General features: G+C 44.4%; 1 protein-coding gene across 7 annotated transcripts in view; it reads right to left on the bottom strand.

Moving 5' to 3' along the window:
• nfixb (nuclear factor I/Xb) overlaps nucleotides 1-19,930 on the bottom strand; it is a 310,864-nt gene that overhangs the window by 254,978 nt on the left and 35,956 nt on the right. For 6 of the 7 annotated variants that reach the window (XM_069927186.1, XM_069927189.1, XM_069927187.1 and 3 more), the window contains exon 2: nucleotides 1,800-2,331. In XM_069927186.1, coding sequence (XP_069783287.1) covers nucleotides 1,800-2,331 — 532 coding nt within the window. Of the gene's footprint in view, nucleotides 1-1,799; nucleotides 2,332-2,862; nucleotides 2,953-19,930 lie in introns of those variants that run through there. The other variant, XM_069927185.1, reaches the window with a different exon arrangement.

The following is a 19,930-nucleotide window of genomic DNA, read 5'->3' as shown; positions in this document are numbered from 1 at the left end:
TGAAAATTCTCCTTCCCAACTCAGAGGTCATGCCTGCGTTGAACACCCTGAAATTGTCCAGTCAAGCAGGGCTTGGAGTACCGTCAAATTTCATCTCCACGATTCGGGTCTGAGGCCAGTTCCAGCTGCCCCCTTCCCTTCTCAGCAAGGAGGTGGCGGTGTGCTGGGGTTAGAGAGGGAAGAGTTACTGACCCATGTTACTTGATGATGCCTTGGGATCTGTTGCTGGGAATAACTCCGCACTCCCTGCATTTGACCCCCAAGCAGAGCAATAATGTCTCTCATGGTTCAAAAAAGCCCTCAACCTATAAGGCCTCGCATCAGTAAAAAGAAAAATAAAGATGCAAGTACAGAGCTCTAAGATTTAATATTTGCAAAGTTGAACATCTGCTCCTCACCCCTGCCTCAAATATGTAATTCACACTGAGAAAATTAGTCAATAAATGCTAATAGAACTTGCGACTTTGCAAGGTGATTTTTACAGCCGGTTCTCCAAATTTTTTTATTGTGTGTAAAATATGTGTGGTCCTTTGTAATATTCTGCCTGTTAAAACTGCCCAGTGAGGGTGAACAGACATACCTAACCCTGAAAGGCCAGGAAAAAATAACATTGATTTTGCCATTTGGATTAGATGGAGCCCGAGATAGACCATGCAAAGCAAACGCCCACTTATTTTCTATTCCAGGGGCAGCAGTCTGGTCATTACTACACACATCTGAATTCTGTTTGTAGTAAGGAGTTTCAATTTAAATTGTGAGCGGGGATATCAAAACATCCAACCACTTTACACACATGAACATTATTTGCTCCCACTGTCCAGACAAGTCGTTGCAAATAAAAGTCAGCTCAATTCAAACGGCCTGCGTTTCTGGACCTTAGCTCGGCCACCCCTGCTCAGCCCTGTGGCAAAGGCCAAACTGGAGCAGGCGGCTGGTGCCCGATACAACACGGCAAGCTTTGGACAGAGCTGGAGACATTAGAATTCATAGGCTAGGCTCCTTGTTCCAAATGAACCAAATGCAAGACAGCATAGTTGACACTTTGCTACGGCACATAAATTGAGCCCGAGGGCCCTCTCCCATTAATTCAATGATATATTTTTTGCTTTTCAAATTCCATTCACCCTCCATCAAACCTTTCTGCTTCCAAAGTGTAAAATTACTAGTTTAGACAAGGAATGTTTTAAAATTTAAAAAAATCAGGAATAATTCAAATCGCAACATGGACAGTTTAAAAAGGTAGCAAAGAATTGTTGAACTTTAATGAAAGCATTTTTTAAAATGTATGTCAGATTTCAAATGAACTCCCCTTTTTGGACACTGACTGGAATGAATCCATGGACAACTTGATTCATTCAATTAAAATTGGACTTCCTTCAGGTTTTGGTAATTGTAACCATGTTAAATAACATTTATCCAAAACAATTTTATTAATTGTCAAAGCAATTTTTTTCAAAATATTAAACTGCATGGAAAATTTTGCTGAAAGCAGATTGGGTAAGTTGTGTGGTCACTGAAAAACACCATGGAATGGGTTAAATATAAAAAGAAGTAATTTTAATAATATTCTCTTTACCTCAACATCCAATTTATATTTAACTAAATCTTTGTTTATCATTTGCACCCATTTCATTTTGAATTCTAGGATTAATCAAGCCTTTTCTCTGCACATTGAGAAATTTTAAAAGTGAAAATTATCCAAACATTGCATGATCATTTTACAAAGCAGACCAGTGCAAATACGGGTGCTCAGACAGGACAAGAAAGATGTATGTAAATGAAAGAAATGGTCAACTTACCTGGGTTGTGTACAAAATAGGCCAAATATAAGTCAAGTTCCTTTACAGAAACTCCAATGTGATGTGGCTGAACACACAGGCCGTGGTTATTGCACTGAGGTGATTTCACCAGCCGCTCACCGTCAGTACTTTCTAAGGGAGTCCCCTTGAACAGTATGACCATTACCAAGTCTAATCGCCAGACCTTGTCTGCCTGCCTCAAGCAATCGATCCGACGGATTTTCCCTTTCTGGTCAGGATTAGAAAGAACACAGCATGGAGCCTTCTTGCCGGTGATGGTCAGCACGAAGTCCTCCCGGAATTCAGGACGGATGTCTTTCCGCAATTTTGCCAGGAGCCGGGATGCCCACTTCTGCTTGATTTCAGGCTTTTCTCCAAGAAGCTCGTCCTTGACCACCCTCTCTTCATCTTTGGACATCCGCTTCTCATGTTTCTTGAAGTACTTGCGTTTTCGAGCCTGCAGGTTGAACCATGTGTACGAGAAAGCACGGACATGAGGGAGAAGGGCTTCAATGAAGGGATGGAACTCATCCTGTTGGCAAGAGAGGAGGGTGGGGTGGGTGGGGTATGGTGGAAGAGAAGGAGACAAAGGAAAGAAGCCAATCAATACCTAGGAAACCACTGAGAAGATGAGCAAAAAAAAAGCAAATTAAAAATAAAAATCTAAGGCTTCACAAAATTACTGCGTATGCGCACACATACACACCCATGTACACACACACAAGCTCACATACACACACAGATACCTACGCGCGCGCGCACACACACCCACACAGTGGTAAAATACAATTCCATTGTATCTGTCCTGGCATTTTTTGTATAGTTACCATTTCAAACTCTCATTACGCAGAAAGCTGCTTGCGGTCCAATGATTTTCACCCAATGCAAGGCGAATGGGTAACTCTGCCTCTCACACACAGACACACAAAATGCGATACTCCCAGCAAACGTCTTTATATATTTTTTAAAAAGAACAAGACTTAATCATGCACTAATGGCCATAGCCCGAAAAAGAAAGTTCGTCCGAAAGCCGGACTCTCCTGGTCTATTTGGAACAAGATACCATAGTAATGGACGGATGGATTCCCGTGTTGGAGTATGAGGTGACTGGCAGGGAGGACTGCAGCCTTCGCTCTCTCTCTCTCTCTTTCTCTCTCTCTATCTCTCCCTATCCCTCTCTCTCTCTCCCTTTCTCTCTCGCTCGATCTCTCTTTCCCCACACAATCCCCAACCATTTGCTTGAGCTCTTGCCAGCTGAAGGCCCACCTATTTGGCAAAGTCACTCCTACCAGCCAGCCAATCGATGCTCCTAATGAACGACTGTGCAGTCGGAGATAGCACGCAATTTGCCAAATCAACTATTCATATGCAATGAATAAGCAAAGTCCAGCATTTATGCATTTTTCATTTTTGTTCTCTCTGTTCTGTAGTAGGTTGGGGTATTTCACACCATTAAAACACACACACGGTCCCTCTAGACCCGAACCAGCTGTGTTCCATAATAAGGAGAACTAGATCAACCAACAAACAATTTAATTTTTATTCTTTTTAAAAATAAACAAATGTCCTTTCTCTAAGCTAAACAGCTCATTCCTAAAAAGATATTGGAGGGTTAAGGGTGGGTTGGTCTGTGCAGAGGGAGAAAATGAAAGTACACACACAAACAAAATTAAATCCTCACACATTTTCCCAACATAAAAACATCTGTACATTTCCTGCCACTTGCTGCCTCCCCAAATTAAGATGAGCCATGATTTTTAATTGGAATTCTTTATTTTAAAAAAAATCTTGGTTTAAAAAAAAAGGAATGGTTTAAAAAGACAGGTTTTAGTAACTGGAAGGCTTTCATTATCTAAAAGCGGCGGGCATCTTTGCCCTGCCACAAGCTGCAATGTTCAGCAAACTCCTAACTAGCATCAAACTTTTTTCTTCCCCTATTCCTTTTCAAAACTCCGCTCCAAACTCATGAGACTTGGTGCCAAACTTACTTCCTTGCTGAGAAGTCATTCCTCACTGCCTATATGTTCATTTCACCTTCCCCTCACTCTCTGCCAATTTGAAAATCATTTCTAACAAAAAGATGGTTTCTTGCACAGAAAATTCAAACCTGTCTTTTTAACAGAGAGTGCCATATTGACAGTTAAACTCTCCCCTTATCCTTCTCTTTCTTTCTCAGGCCACAAAGGTTTAGTTTCAATGTCGTTCTTTCCACGGGCAGTTAGTTTCCAAGCAGTTAAACTTATGTTGCTACAATTCAATAATTTTTTTTATTCAATGCAATACCTTCAAAGCTTTTATTTAAACATTTTCCTCTCTATCAGGAGAAAAATTTTTTTGTGTGCAAGGGAACAAATCAAGGGAAATTAATTATCTAAAGCAGCAGACACTGTGTATGTGTGTGTGTGTAATCAGTTATGTGTGTGTGTGAATGTATGAGTGATCTGTGTGTATGTGTGTGTGTGATCTGTTGTGTGTATGTACGAGTGATCTGTGTATATATGTGACTGTGATCTGTTATGAGTGTATGAACAAGTGATCCATGTATATGCACACACGCGCTTGTGTTTGTGAGTTTGTATGTGTGATCTGTGTGTGTGTGTGAGAGAGATAGAGAGAGAGAGAGAGAGAGAGAGAGACAGAGAGAGAGAGAGAGAGAGGGAGGGAGAGAGAGAGAGAAACAGAGAGAGAGCTGTCTGTGTGTGTTTGCTCGTGGTGTGGGGTGCAAGGAGACATTGCAGTAAATTTAATCGGACAATCCCAGAGTGGCCTTGAGTGTATTTGTATTGGCACAAGGCCTCGTTTACATATAAAATAATTGTTTAATGTTCTGCAACATAACAGGAAGAAAAACTCTCACCCCAGTCTACTGGGCCCTTGGATTTACTTTTACAGGCAATTCTATTCAAAGTAGTTCTTTAAAACCAAGTCCTCTTCTGCTATCAACTCTGTCCATGTTTTACACGAGTCTTTATGTCTCACCTGGACAGAGTTCTCCACTGCTGCTCCCAACTGATGTCTTGTCCTCTGACCCACTTATTGATCACTCCCTCCCCCACAATAGAACATGCACCACAGGTATTTTAGGAATTATTTTAAAATGATCTTTCCTCTCTGCCAACAAGTTGTGGATTTAAAGCATTCCAATTCAACGAGCAGAGACATTCAATTAAAAATTATAAAATTAATTTCAACTGAATAAAAATTGGCTTGGAGAGGAAGTGACCAGGATGATGATAAATAAATTAAATCTCCCCAAAAACAAAATCTCACAGCCGTGCAAAAAAAATAGAAATAATGGACTATTTCCAAATAGATTAATTTCATTTAAATATCATAGCTATGTCGTTACAAAAAAGAATATTGTGTGCATTATATTTAAATATCATACATGTACAATCTTTGTAAAAAAAAAATTACAGATGCTTGAGATCCAAAGCAAAAACTGAAAATGTGGGAAATAGCCGACCTGCAACTGTGGGCAGAGACATTTGTAGGTCCGAGTTCTGACAAAGGATCTTCAAACTGAACTATTCTCTGTTTTTCTGTCCACAGATGCAAACTGACCTGCTTAGTATGTGTTTTGTTTTACATGTATAGCATTTGTTGGAAGTCCGTTAAAAACATTCTAAACGTGTGCACACGTCATATTCATGTTGCAAATGCCTGCCATATGGATATGGATATTTTTTTCTTTACATCATATACATAAAGAAAGCATTGTATAAATATATCCTTGAAGTGAAAATATTATTCACGGCACTTGTCAATGTTTGTATCAATTTTATAAATGTATATCCCAGCACCTCGTAATTTGTTTCACAGAGGATTCCAACAGATCAATGGCTATAAAGAAAATCAGAAATGAAATATTTTGAAAAGGTTGTTTAAAATAGATTTAGGGTCCTGAAACGTCTGCAAATAGATACATAATCCTGACTATATTTTGGAACTGAGGGGAAGGGAATCAAAAGTGCACGCACAACTGGAGTTAAGGGGAAACTCGGAGGAACACATTGACACTCACTTCCAACATTTTCCACAGGATAGCTTTCCCCTTAAATCCGTCTACTAAAAGAATGTCACGTTTCACTGTGTGCAGAGATCGTACTTTTCTTTCGATGTGAACCAGCGTTGCTTGGATCCATAGTCAACCAGTTTAATTAAAGTTTCCTCGGGTGTTTTTTTTTTGCTGCATTTCAGAAAATATTCTCGCTAGTGAGCAGAGGCATTTGTAAATATGCCAGTTACTTTACAACAAGAATTGTTCCACTGTCTCGCTCCCTCGGCCACTTACAATGTAAAAATCGACTGTATTTATGCCCGCAAATTCTCAAAGCGCGTTTCTTTTTAATTGTTCTGTCAAAATCGCGGCTTTATTTCGCTCCCTTTAATAAACTGGAAGTTAGCGAGAAAGCTTGGAGTTTCGACAGCGCTCCTTTGTCGGGCCGACCAGCTGCCCGGTTGAGTTCGCTCTGTGCACCGGCCGAGTCAATCGTCTGTTTCCGTTCACAAAGCAGTCACGGGGAGCCAAGATCTGAAACTCTGGAGGGGCAGAACCTTTGGCGTCAGCCCAGAGAGAGAAGGCGAGGTACCGACTCTCGATCAATGCCGAGGGGGTATAAAAATACATTGAAAAAAATATGGTTTAAACCGACAGAAGTTCGGAAGCGAAACTCAGGTACACGGGCAAAATATTTCCAAATAAAATGCTTCACAGCTAAAATGTTCTTTGTTTGCGGGGGATTGCTTTGAAACAGTTTTGTGTGTAGATTGAGAGTCTGTGGGCACTGCCAACGACTTCTCTGCCAACTGCGAGGGGGTGGGGGGAGATTAGAGGCACAAGAAAGCACTACACGTTTAATACGGAAAATAAACGCATGGGCTGAGCTCCCAAGTTTGTGGCAGAGATTTCAATCGATTCTCTGCTTTTAAATTCGCTCTGGGAGCCACTTTCCACCTTCACCCGCGAGGGGAGACTTTTATGAACCGGCAGGCGACAGTGACAGGGGGGGGAAATTAACCTGGAGTGTTTGGGGGGAAGGAAATAAAAGAGAAAGTTCTCTCTCTCTCTCTGCTTCAAGAGGCCAGGGTTCCACTGCAGGAGAAGTGGGCGCTCTGCCCTTGACCGAGACTGTTAACAAGAACTCCGAGCCTCACTCTGTTTCATAGAACTCCCCTTCTTTTACCCTCCACATATTTCCCTGGTGATCAAACCCGACACTTTTCTGCTCGCTTTATCTTTTTTCTCGAATTTAGCAGTGCCGCCAGGTCTGTCGTTTGTCACTATAGACCCCCCGCCCCATAAAAAAAAAACCAGAAAAGCTAACGTAAACACCTCTGATATTTCAGTCGGATGTTACCCAGTCGTGAACAGTTAGAAACAGTCTAATTTTCACCATTTATTGCAGCCATTAGATAACCCGATGCGATCACGTTATCTGTGCTCGGCGATGGAATTAAGGGCTGATTTTGGGGGGTGGGTGCCTCTTCTGGAGTTTAGTGCCCGTTCCTCGCAGTTCTGGGGAAGGTTGGGGGGCTGAGGAGTGGGTCTATTTATTTACTGCTGCTCCGAGTGTGGGCGATGGGGATGGTTGGAGAAGGAATTGGCCGGGGCTTGTGCGTTAAACCGTCTCTGGACCTGCTGAGTTTCTCCAGCCTTGTGTTTTAACTTCGACCACGGTGTCTGCACACTTCCGTGGTTGACTTCAGGATGGATTTGTTCCGCCTCAAATCTCCCTTCGCCGGTGAGGCTGCGAATCGATTTGGGAAAACGAGCAACGCAGGATTTTCAATCGGGGGCGCGTGTTAAAGAAAGCAGATGGGGCTCCAAGTCATGGCACAGACACAAATGAGACTCGAATCTGTGCGGGCACATACTAATGAAAGTAGTTATTTAAAAACTCTGCCTGGTCCTGCCTAATTCAACAAGCGCTGAGACATCTCACGAAGGAGACGAGATGATCAATAATTCAAACCAGAACTGCAAGAAAAAGTCTCAGGCCAAAGTCACAGACGCTGATTTGTTCATTCATATCACGGAATATTCTGTCCGTTGGAGCTTTCGGGCTCACCGGTGTCCAAGCCAAGGTTTTAAATAGCCGGTATTAAATTTGAGGCCGGGCGGGAGAAAAAGACCTGTCCAGGAACTGTTGAATGAAATCATTCCCTGGCACGAACCAGGTAGGGGTTTGGAACCCGGGACGTTGAGAACAATAGAGCGAATGTGAGGGAGTCGCCCCCTCAGCTTTTCTCTGGCTCCCCGTTTTCTTTCAATGAGGGGACTCTCATGGAGCACACCTCAGCTTATTTGACCCTCTCCAGATTGTCCCTACTCTCCGCCTCTCTCCAAGTTAAACCAAAACTGCGCCGAGACCCCCGGCAAAAGTTGCCTCTCAGTCATATCGCGATCGCCACAGTTTGAAGCTCTTTTGTTCCCTGGCGCAGCCGTGATCACTGGGCACTTTGACGTTGCTTTGTGTTCACTTGAATCGTGGGGTGGAACGCGGCCCGGGTTGGGAAATGGACCACCCTCTCTTAAATGCTTCCCCAAACAAAAATCTTGGAGGCAAAATTCGGCTTCATTGCTCCCCCCACCCTTGTTTCCAGTAAACTTTCTCCCCGGGTCCCCTCTGCACCTTTCCCGGGACGCCTTTGCCCGCGCGCCCTGGCAGAAGGATCGAGTCGGAGTTTGGAAAAGTAGCCACTTCGGGAGAAAATCTGACGATTAAATCATTTCCCCGGCTAACTCAGTGCGTTCCGCCCACCCGCCCCCCAAAGTCTATCTCTCTCTCTCTTCCTCCCCCCACTTTCCCCATTAATAATATTCTTCCGGACGCCTCCACTCGGGGTCGGGGTCGGGGTCAACAGGCAAATGATCCGGCTCCGCCAAAAGTGGAAGGGACCGATAGAATGATGAGGGGTTTTTAACGGCTGTGGTCACTAGTGTGGGACTCGCACTCCCTCCCTGCCACGGGCACTCTGGGCTTCGAACACCCGCAGGGGGTCACTTGGTAGAAGTGACCGCTGGACTTGTATCGAGGGAGGGTGAGGGGTGGGTTGAGCTTGGGTAGATCGGAGGAAGGGTGGAGAGAGCAATTGCCCAGATTCAGATTGCTCTGGGTAGGAAACTGTAAGCAAAGACGCACAACATCGTTGCCCCCCACCCAGCAACAGATGCAGAGGTTGACTTTAACAATATACTTCTCACTGACAGCACAACCCGCCTGCTCCTTCTGCACAATGAAACCCAGTGTGTACAACCCTTCTTGCCACGTCTCCGCGCCATCTCCTTGGTTTCTCTGTTCCTGCCGCAGAGGAGAGGGCTCATGTTCTATATCTAAAATAAACCGTCCCTGAGAGCCGGATTAGATCTCATTCCCTCCCTTCACTTCCGATTCCCCATCAGACAGAATCAAGGAAACGATGGGCTCCCCCCCCCCCCCCCCACCTTTTCCAACTTTCTCGGCTGATGGGACTGTGTTGGAGAGACATTGCCCTGCTAGTGATTCTGTTGTTGTTCGTAGTCCCTCCCCCAGTGCCCGTTCTGCGATCTCAGACCCAGCAATGTCACCGGACCCTACTGTGGAAGAGAACCCAACCTCTTCCAAGGGAGATACCACCTTTCCCCCGAAGTGTGTGTGTGTTGACTATCGCCTGGATCAGCCTGTCGTTGTTTACATCACCTGGTTGTGCCTCTGTATTCTGTTTCTACAAGTGCCTGCCCATATTCACGGCTCATCTCTAACTGAGTTCCTGTACATCTGTATGTCCATGTTCCATCCATGTGTCTATATTTATCCGGGTAGCTGTGTGTCTGCTTAAACATGACCCGTCATCACTGTACCAAAGTAAACAAATGTTCTTCCTCTCTAGTGATCCCAAACGTCCCGAATACGCGGGCCTTTGGTGAATATACAAATAATAAGGGTTTTTGCATCTACAAAAGTAATGATCTGTTGAGGAAAATCTAACGACAATTCGGACAAATTGCATGCAGGAAAATAAATAAAATCCAGCTGGCATATTCGGTATGTGTGTAACAACTGATGCGTGTATTCCGCAATGTTTCACACTTGGGTCAACTCCTCGGCATCATATACATTTGCAACTTCCAGTGAACTGGAAATCGGCGAGCTAAAAGCCAACACTAAATTCCATTCAAGACTGCGACCGGGAAAATATCCGCTCATTGATTTTGAACTGGCTTCATGCGAATTTCTCCTCGAGTCCTGAAACACCACAGTCTGCAGACACCGTGGTTGAAGTCAAAACACAACACTGGAGAAACTCAGCAGGTACTTTATGTAGCAAAGATAATGATACATAACCAACGTTTCAGGCTTGAGCCCTTCATCAAGGTAACTTTGCTACATAAACGACACTGTTTGACCTGCTGAGTTTCTCCAGCGTTGTTTTCATTACTTTCCCCCCCTGAACTGTTGCCAGGAGGAAGAAACGGGACATGGCAACGAAACAAAATTAATACATTTTTCTGACTTATCGACGTAACCAATTTCACAGACACACTCCTTGGTCGGACACAGACACGATGACATCAGGTTCGTGGTCACCCTTCTTCAGGTGACGGAAAATAACACAAGGGGGATTGCCTGGTGCCGAAAGGGACCGTCTCTTCTTGACAGCTTGGCGTTCGTCCCACACACTCACCCGACCAATGGACGAACGTGAGAGCCCGCTCCTCCGTCGGTCAAGGTCACGGCTGATCTGACTGTCACCACATTCCCATCTCTCCACAGTTCTCTGTTGCTGCTTCCAATTGAAGATCGTTCCCAAGGCCAAGGGTGCTCGGAGATGTAAAATATTGCCCTCACCACTGGCCCAAATGGTCAACTCCTATTATTTAAAAAAAAGTGACCCTCCTCATTCCAGATTCTCCCACGTGAGAAAACACCCTCTCCACCACCATCCTGTCCAGTCCTCGGAATCCCTCCAGAATTCTGGAATCTCACATAACTGATGATGCACCTTCCATCAAAAAAAATGATCTTGCGAAAACGATCCGTTTCACACTTCCCAGATCCCCGAGTAGATGGAACCATAGAACGAGACAGCACGGAAAACAGGTCCTTCTAGTTTGTGCTAAATTGTTATTCTGCCCAGTCCCACCGACCTGCACCGAATCCATAGCCCTCCCTTCCATGGACTTGTCCGAATTCTTGTTAAAATTGAGCCCGCATTCACCACCTCAGCAGGCAGCTCGTTCCACACCCCCACGCCTCTATTATGAAGAAGTTTCCCCTCATGATCCCCTAAACTTTTACCCTTAACCCACGACCTCTGGTTTGTATCTCACCCAGCCTCAGTGGGAAAAGCGAACCTACATTTACTCTGTCTGTCCCCCTCATCATTTTATACCTCAATCAAATCTCCCCCCCCCCCCAAGAGATTTTCAAGCTCTGATCTCTGACATATTACCTTTCCTTTGTGCCTTTCTGACCTCAATACCCTATGGAAAGCAAGGTAGCACTGATGATGGTACAGTTGTCTCTCAGCTCCAATGGCCCAGGTTCAATCCTAACCTCAGACACTATCAGGGTGAAATTCTTCCTGCCATTCTGGGTTTCTGGACTTGCTGGTGGTTGGTTGAGTGTGTGTGTGTGTGTGTGTGTGTGTGTGTGTGTGTGTGTGTGTGTGTGTGTGTGTGTGTGTGTGTGTGTGTGTGTGTGTGTGTGTGAGAGAGAGAGAGATAGGAGGGACATTGTGAAGGAATAGGTTTCAGGAAAAATGAGTGAGGGGTGAAGGTAAGCATGGACAAATGGGCTGAATGGCCTCCATATCATAAAGGAATATGAAATGACAAAGCACACTGTATATGGTGGCATCCTGTTGAATTATGGCCATTGCTCTATACTGTCAGAATTATAAACTCTTATTCAACTGTTCCCACTCTTTCTCCCATTTATCCAATACCCTTACAGAAGCCTCCACTCCACTTGAGGATAGTTGGTTCCAGGTTCTGACCCACTTCCTTTCCACTTGCACAGCTCCAACAGAGAACACCCCCATGCCTCACATTGCAGGTAAAGTTCCAGTGAATCTTCACCACAACCTCTCTAAGCCCTGCATCTCTCCTGAAGCTTGCTGCCCTGGGTTAAGCCTTATGATTCCAGCTCAACTTCTTCTGATCATTTACAAGTTTTAGCAGAAACCCCCCCCCCAGTGTTGGTGCACTGTACATTGTTAGATTCTGTTGACAGGTTCAAATACTTGCTCTGCCACTTTCAAACATTTGAATCTATAAATGCTAGTACTTCCTTTTTCAGGACTTGTAACATTTAGTGTATTTCCAACTGTATCTTTCCAGTGGGATTACTTTACACTTTGTATTTAGGGAAAATAGATGAGTTTTCACTCAGCATGCTCCTATCATAATGCCTGTTTTAAGTCCATTTAGGGATAAAAATGTGTCCACAGGATACTGCACAAAAATCCCTTGACCATTTTCAAAACATTGATGTGCAATCTCTTTGAACTAGAAAGGCAAACCAAACCCTCTCAGCTAAAAAAACATCTTCAGTGGTTCATCTTCCCTCAGTGCTACCCAGCAATGGCATCCCAGATTTTGGTTTCAGTTTTCTGATCTGGGATACCATTAAGCCTCAGGTGCTGGAAAAGACAAATACCCTCAATGAGTGACATCACATTCTTCTGACTGCACTGGACAAGTTTTGGTTTATGATATCCCACCACTTGCTCCATGAGAGGATTACACCCCCTCCCCCTAAACTGAGAGTGAACAAAGAGCAGCTGGAAGGACTCAGCAGAACAGGCTGCATTCGTGGAGAGCGGTGGACAGTTAAAGATATCCCCAGTTCCAGAGACTCCCCATGTGGACTTCATGAGGAGAACACGAACCAGTCCTCATCAAGGGGTCAGTAATGGAGAGGGTCAAGAACTTCAAATTCCTGGGTGTCAACATCTCCAAGGATCTGTCTGGAGCCTCCATGTCAATGCAATCATGAAGAAAGCTCACCAACGGCTATACTTAGTGAGGAGTTTAAGGAGATTCCATACATCAATAAGACACTTGAAAACTTTTACAGGTGCACCATGGAGAACATTGTTTCGTATGGAGCTCAGGACAGGAAAACATTCCAGAGGGTTGTTAACTCAGCCTGCGACATCACAGGCACCAGACTTCACTCCATTGAGGGCATCTACATGAGGCGGTGTATTAAGAAAGCAGCCTCTACCCTCAAGGACCCCCCACCACCCAAGCCTCACCCTCTTCACGCTGCAACCATTGATGAAAAGGTACAAGAGCCTGAAGACGAGCACTCAACGGCACAAGGACGGCTTCTTCCCCTCCGCCATCAGACTCCTGAATGGACAATGAACCCAGGACCCTAACTCACTCTGACTTTTTCTTGCACTAATTCATTTATTTTGAAACGTGATTTATATTAAATGTTTGCACTTGATTCTGCCGCAAAACCATGAAATTTGTGACATGTTCACGATAACATTCTGATTCATCCCGAACCCCACATTCCCGTGTCCCCTCGACACCCCTCAGGGATTCTCCAACATAACCATTCCAAATATCCCCTTTCCACGGAACCTACTCTGACCCTCACTGACTCAGAGCAACTTTGCTTCAACCTTTTTTGCTTGAAACACTTCATCACTTCTCCTTTTCAAATTCCATGAAAATGAAATAAATCTCCTTTACTCATAAAACACAGTGCTTCATTGAAAGTTCAACCTGTGGCATCATCCCCTGAGTTTGGTGTCCTCGATTATTACTCACTGTGTTCTTGGTCCATTAATGCTTAATTAAAAATTAAAATAATTACAGGTTGATGCCCCAGGACCTTGATTATGCTTAATCTGTGGATTCCCATTTCAATTCCCCGTCCCAATCCCTCACTGATATGTCTGTCCATGGTCTCATGCACTGTCAGACTGAGACCACCCGCAAATTCGAGGAACAACACCCCATCGTCCATCTGGGCACCCTCCAACCAGATGACATTAACATTGACTTAGCCAGTTTCTGTTAACCCCCAACCCTTCCCCTGTCACCTTTCCCCAGTTCTGTCTCTCTCCTTTTTCCCTGTCTTCTTTCACAGAGCCAAAATCAATTTTCACCTCTCCTGTCCTCTTATCATATCAAATTAACACCTTTTATTGGTCAGGACTCCTCTCCTGGTCAGTCTTCAATCATTATTCTGTTCCCTTCCTGTTCTCTGCTTATTCCTTGAAGAAGGGCTCAGGCCCGAAACGTCAGTACTATATCTTTACCTCTTATAGACGCTGCGAGACTGGCTGGGTTCCTTCAGCATTTCTGTGTATTTTTACTACAGTCACAGCATCTGCAGACTTTTGTGTTTCAGTCTGTGGATCTAACCCACCGGTTCTCCCCAGACCTGGACCTTGAGCTATTTTACCAGCACAAATGGAAAAAGAGACCACAACAGCAGTAGGTGGCAGTGAGCAGCAGCTCCGGAGACCAAGGGTCAAGGAGCCAGGGCCAGAGGTTCAGTTTGGGGCTTCGATCGGAAGAGGCTCATATGCCCCACCATAGATTTGGATCAACCCTCTCCCCCTCCTGGCTGGGTTGGAGGGGGAGAGGGTTGGTACAAACACTGCCTGGTTGAGTAGGAGGGGGAGGGGGTTGGTTCAAACACTGCCTGGTTGAGTGGGAGGGAGAGGGGGTTGGTTCAAACTCTGTCTGGTTGGGTAGGAGGGGTTTGGTTCAAACTCTGCCTGGTTTGGTGGGAGGGGTTTGGTTCAAACTCTGCCTGGTTGGGTGGGAGGGGGTTGGTTCAAATTCTGCCTGGTTGGGGTGGAGGGGGTTGGTTCAAACTCTGCCTGGTTGGGGTGGAGGGGGTTGGTTCAAACTCTGCCTGGTTGGGGTGGAGGAGGGGTAGGTGACTGAACACTTTCTGGGCTATAACTCATCTTGCCATCATTTTCTACTGAAGCTGTTCCCTGAGGTGGGTCGAGCAATTTTAACTGAAAAATTTGCCCATCAGAAAACTGAAGTAAATCAGGTTTACACACTCATCCTTAGGGTGCTTATTCCTTGAAGGAGGGCTCAGGCCCGAAATGTGGGCAGTACATCTTTGCTTTTTTTTTGGATGCTGAATGATGGGCCAAGATCCTCCAGCATTTTGGTGCATTTTTACTACACACTCGGTCTTGCTCTGCAATGTGCTCATTGCTTGCTTAAACAAAACCTCGAGGTTATCATTCTCACCCTTGGTTCAGATCCCTTCACAGACTCTCCACTCCCTCCTCCTGGCATCTCCTCCAGCAGTTCTTTGCCCAAGATACCAGCATCTACATACACATACACACATATACATGCATACATACACATGCATACATATACATACATATATGTACACATAAATATATATATACATATATACACATACATATATACACATATACATACATATATACATACATACATATATATATACACATATATATACATACACACATATATACATGCACACACACACACACACACACACATACATGTATATTTTAAGTTTTCTTCAACTTGCTCTTATTTTTTTCTTGTTACCAACCCTCCTGCCTCCCTCACTTTCACTAGTTTGAATATCTACAGATCTCCCCTTTTGTCCTCTGCATCCAGCACAGGTTGCTGTCCATATATCTGCTGGGACATGGGAATCTTTCTGACCTTCATTCTCACCCTGACAGCTTTGATCCACGTCAGTGTGTGGTTGCTTTGGAGGACCAGGCCGTCTTCTGCTGCTGAGCCAAAGAACACCTGAAGTCAACTGTTGCAGTGTGACTACTTCCCCTCAGACCTGCATAACCAATCTCAAGAAGATGTGAATCAAATCTCCCATGGAACAATTTGCACATAGCTACCCTCCGACCACAGCAGGGTCAGCAGGTAACATGGAAGACAGATGGTCAAACATCTGGTCAGCTAATCTTGGAAAGTAGTTTTAATAAAAGGGAAAGAAAACAGTTATAACACAGAATTCCAGAACATGGTTCCAAAACATGATCACAAGATATAGAAGCAGGAGGCCCATCGACCCACAGAGTCTGCCCTACCATTCTAATCACAAGCTGATTCATCCTCCCACTCAGCCCCACTCCCCAGCTTTCTCCCCGTAACCCTTGATGCCCTGACTAACTCTGCCTTAAAAACACACAACGACCTCACTTCCACCGTTGCCTGTAGCAATAAGTTCCAGAGACTCATGACTCTCTGGCTAAAGAAATTTTTCAGCATCTTTGTTTTAAATTGTCGCCCTGTTTTCCAGAGTTGTGCCCTCTTGTCCTAGACTCCCCGACCATGGGAAGCATCCTTCCCATATCTACTCTGTCCAGGCCTTTCAGCATTCAAAATGCCTCAATGAGCCCCCCACCCCTATCCTTCTGTACTCCAACAAGTTCAATCCAAGAACCAAATTCTAACCCTTTTATTCCTGGTTTCATTCAAGTAAATCTGCTCTGAACCCTCCCCACCACCACGTCTTTTCTCAAATAAGCACTCAAGACTGAACACAAATGATGGTGCTGAGTTTAACATCATATTCATTGTACATTGGTACCAAATTCTTACTTGCTGTAGTCAAACAGGTAGAGTACTTGCAAATAAAAACTAGAACAGTAAGCTAATTGGCTTAAATTAAAAGAGATATTAAATAGAAAAGATGGATAATAAATATTCACAGTAATCCCAGGGCACATAGCTGGTGGTGAAATTGGGATGCGTCTCAGAGCCCAGGATTGGAAGAGTACAAAGAAAGTGGAAAGTTCTGGGCTGGCAACAGCTACAGAGGTTGGCAAGGGGAAGCCACTTCTGCCTTTTCCCTCATGAAAAGGACATGAGCCAGGATCTTCATTGGGAAAACATTCATGGTCATTAAAAATCATATTGGATTTTCATACTGTTGGCAAGGCAGACTCATTTTCCTTCAAGCCTCCCTCTACCTCAAGGCAGTCATCAAATGTGTCCATAAAAGGGATGTGGGGAGGGTACGGGGTGGAGGGTGTGGGTGGGAGGAAGATATCATGTACATTTATTTGTCATCTAATTGTACCAGTACAACCAGACAACAGCGTCCTCTAATCCCGTTGCAGTACAGTGCAAACACGCACACAGACAAACAATACATACATTTGTAGATATAGTAAAATAAATATTCTTAATAAATAGAGGAATCTTGGGGAGTTGTTTTAGTGATCATTCAGCAGCCTCACTCCCCGTGGGAAGAAACTCTTCCTCAGCCCAATAGTTCTGGCTCTGATACTTCCCTTTCTTTTTCCCGACGGGAATAGCTAGAAGAGGTGCGTGGTCCTCCCTGATTTTGTGAGCCCTCTTCAAACAACAATCCTGAAAAATCTCATCAGTGCCGATGTTAACTCAGCCTGCCACATCACAGGCACCAGACCTCACTCCATCGAGTACGTCTACATGAGGCAGTGTCTTAAGAAAGCAGCCTCTATCCTCAAGGACCTCACCACCCATATGTACATATATAGTCTATATATCATTTGTATGTGTTACATCTGTATGCATGTTTGCACTATACTGCACCGTGGATCGGAGGGTACTGTTTTGTCAGGTTATACAGTCAGATGACAAATAAATGTACATGATGTCTTCACTCTGCTGCCATCAGGAAAAAAGGGTACAGGAGTCTGAAGACGAGCACTCAGCGGCACAAGGACAGCTTCTTCCTCTCCGCCATCAGATTCCTGATGAACCCCAGACTTTGTGTGCACTGTTTTTATTTATTTTTGTAAGGTGGTTTATATGAATGTTTGCTCTGTGATTCCACTGCAAAACAACAAATGTCATGACATGTTCATGACAATAAATTCTGATTCTGGAGGGGAGGGAGACCCCAGGGATCCTCTCTGCATTTTTATAGTCCTGTGATTGACCTCCAATCCATTTCTCTATAGCAACCTGTACCACACTGTGATGCAGACGAACAGGACACACTCAACAGAGCTCCTATACAAGGTTAGCATAGGCCGCCTTAGTCTTCTCAGGAAAGTGCAGCCACTGTTATGCCTTCCTGACAAATGAGGAGATGTTGAGTGTCTACGATAGGTCACTAGTTAAGTGGACTCTGAGGAACTTGGTGCTCTCCACTACAGAGTTGTTAATGTGTAGTGGAGGATTGTCATTCCTGGTCCTCCTGAAGTCCACAATCAGCTCATCTGTCTTGTCTTGATATGTTGGTAAAATTAGAGGTGAGGCAGCAGGTTGGGGTATAAACACTGTGACCAAATGGCTGGTATAAGGGCTGTAACTTCTATTTGGTTTTCCATAAAGCTATGTTGAACAACAGCAGGAACTATGATATCCAGCAGCAAGTTACGTTAACTCCATGCTTGTTTAATGCTGTGTAAAACTTTACAGAGCTTTACAGCATCAAGGCCCTTCAACCCCCAACATCAACACCAAGCATTTACCTCCATTTGTGGCCTTTTTCCCCTTTCGAGCTTGCTGAGACTTCTTTGTGTTAAAGTCTATGCCTCTTTTGTCAGCACGCTCCCAACTTCAGCCACTCTTGGTGGAATAAAATCTCCTCAAATCCTTTGTAAATCTCCTGTCCCTCTCACCTAATATCCATTCGCTTTTGCTTTTAAAACACCTAACCGGGGGGGAGGCGTGGCAAGATGGCATAGAGGGAAGACGTGTGGTTCCACCTTCCCCCAGTAAAACTTCTAAATACCCGACTTTAAAATTTGAAATAGTGAAGGATTGAAATGGCTGCAAAGGTGAAAAAAATCAAAAGCTCAATTCCAAAAGAAACCACCTTACAAAAGCGTTGAAGAATTGAGGCCTACCTATCAAGTTGAAGCCACGGAGCCATCGACTGGAGCCCCCAAGCCTCAGAGGACTCTGTTTGGCTAAGTATTATGCCGGTACCGATCGCACATCCGCAAGATGACGCCGGTCCAGCGACGAGCTCTGCCAGTTCTGACTCGCGCGCCCGTAAGTCCGGGCACGCAGGCAGATCGGCCGAGTGAGGACAGACCCACGAGCCTGCAACATTGCCTGGTGGTCTGGGGGCATGCAGTGTAGCGTCAGAAGATGCACCTGCGCAGTCGGTGGTTCTGCCGGGCATGCGTGGTGCATCGTGGGTCCGTCAATTACTGGATAAGGTGTGGGCTGTGGGGGAGCCCGAGCGACGGCGGGCTGACGAGGTCGGCACACTGTCGTCGGGTGTCCAAACTCGCAGCCGCACTGGAAAGGACCTACTGCTTTTGAGGAGGAAGAAATGGGGGGGACTGACATCAGAGAAAGTAGGCCTCAAAAGGAGGTGATGGAACCTGGACTGGAATCTTGGAAGGGATTGCTCATCAAATGGAAAAAATGTCAATGCAGATGTCTAATCAGATGACTCAAGGATTTGTAGAAGTGAAAACCAAAATGAATACTACGTGTGAAGAAATTACTTTTATGAAGCAAGATAATACTGTAGTTAAAAGTGATGTTAGTAGATGCATAAAATCAGTGGATACCGTACAAGATAATTTTAAGAAGATTGAAGAAGCTTTTTTGGAATGTAAGAACCAAGTGGAGTGTAATATAGAAAAAATGGAACAAGTGGAGGATTCTTTTGTGGATTGGGGGATTCAGAAGAAGGAATTATTGAAGAAGGTTGATTCATTAGAAAATCAAAGTTGAAGAAATAATGTAAAAATAGTAGGTCTTCCAGAAAATATAGAAGGTTCTGATCCGGTAAAGTTTTTTAAGAAATGGATTCCTGAGGTCTTGGGCAAGGAATTTTTTCCAGATGGTCTGGAGTTAGATCGGGCACACAGGGCATTAAGGAAGAAACTGTTTCCAGGCCAATCACCACCAGCATTGCTGTTTGAAATATCAGGATAGAGAAATGATATTACGAATGGTGGTGCAGAAGGCTCGACAAAACCAGGCACCAATGATGGTTCAAAATAACAGGGTGTTTTTTAATGCAGATTTGAGTCAAGAGATTATTAGAAGACGCCGAGAATTTAATTCAGCTAAAGAAGTATTGTGGTGAAAGGAATATAAATTTGCCTTTCATTATCCGGCAGTGTTGAAAGTTTTTTTATGGGAATTTTTTGAAAACGATCGTGATGCATTAATCTTTGCAAATTCATTGCCAGAT

The sequence above is a fragment of the Narcine bancroftii genome, chromosome 3, assembly GCF_036971445.1.
Source record: "Narcine bancroftii isolate sNarBan1 chromosome 3, sNarBan1.hap1, whole genome shotgun sequence".
Lineage (NCBI taxonomy): Eukaryota > Metazoa > Chordata > Chondrichthyes > Torpediniformes > Narcinidae > Narcine > Narcine bancroftii.
The sequence above is the reverse complement of the archived record's forward strand: the minus strand, read 5'-3'. Positions and strand labels throughout refer to the sequence as shown.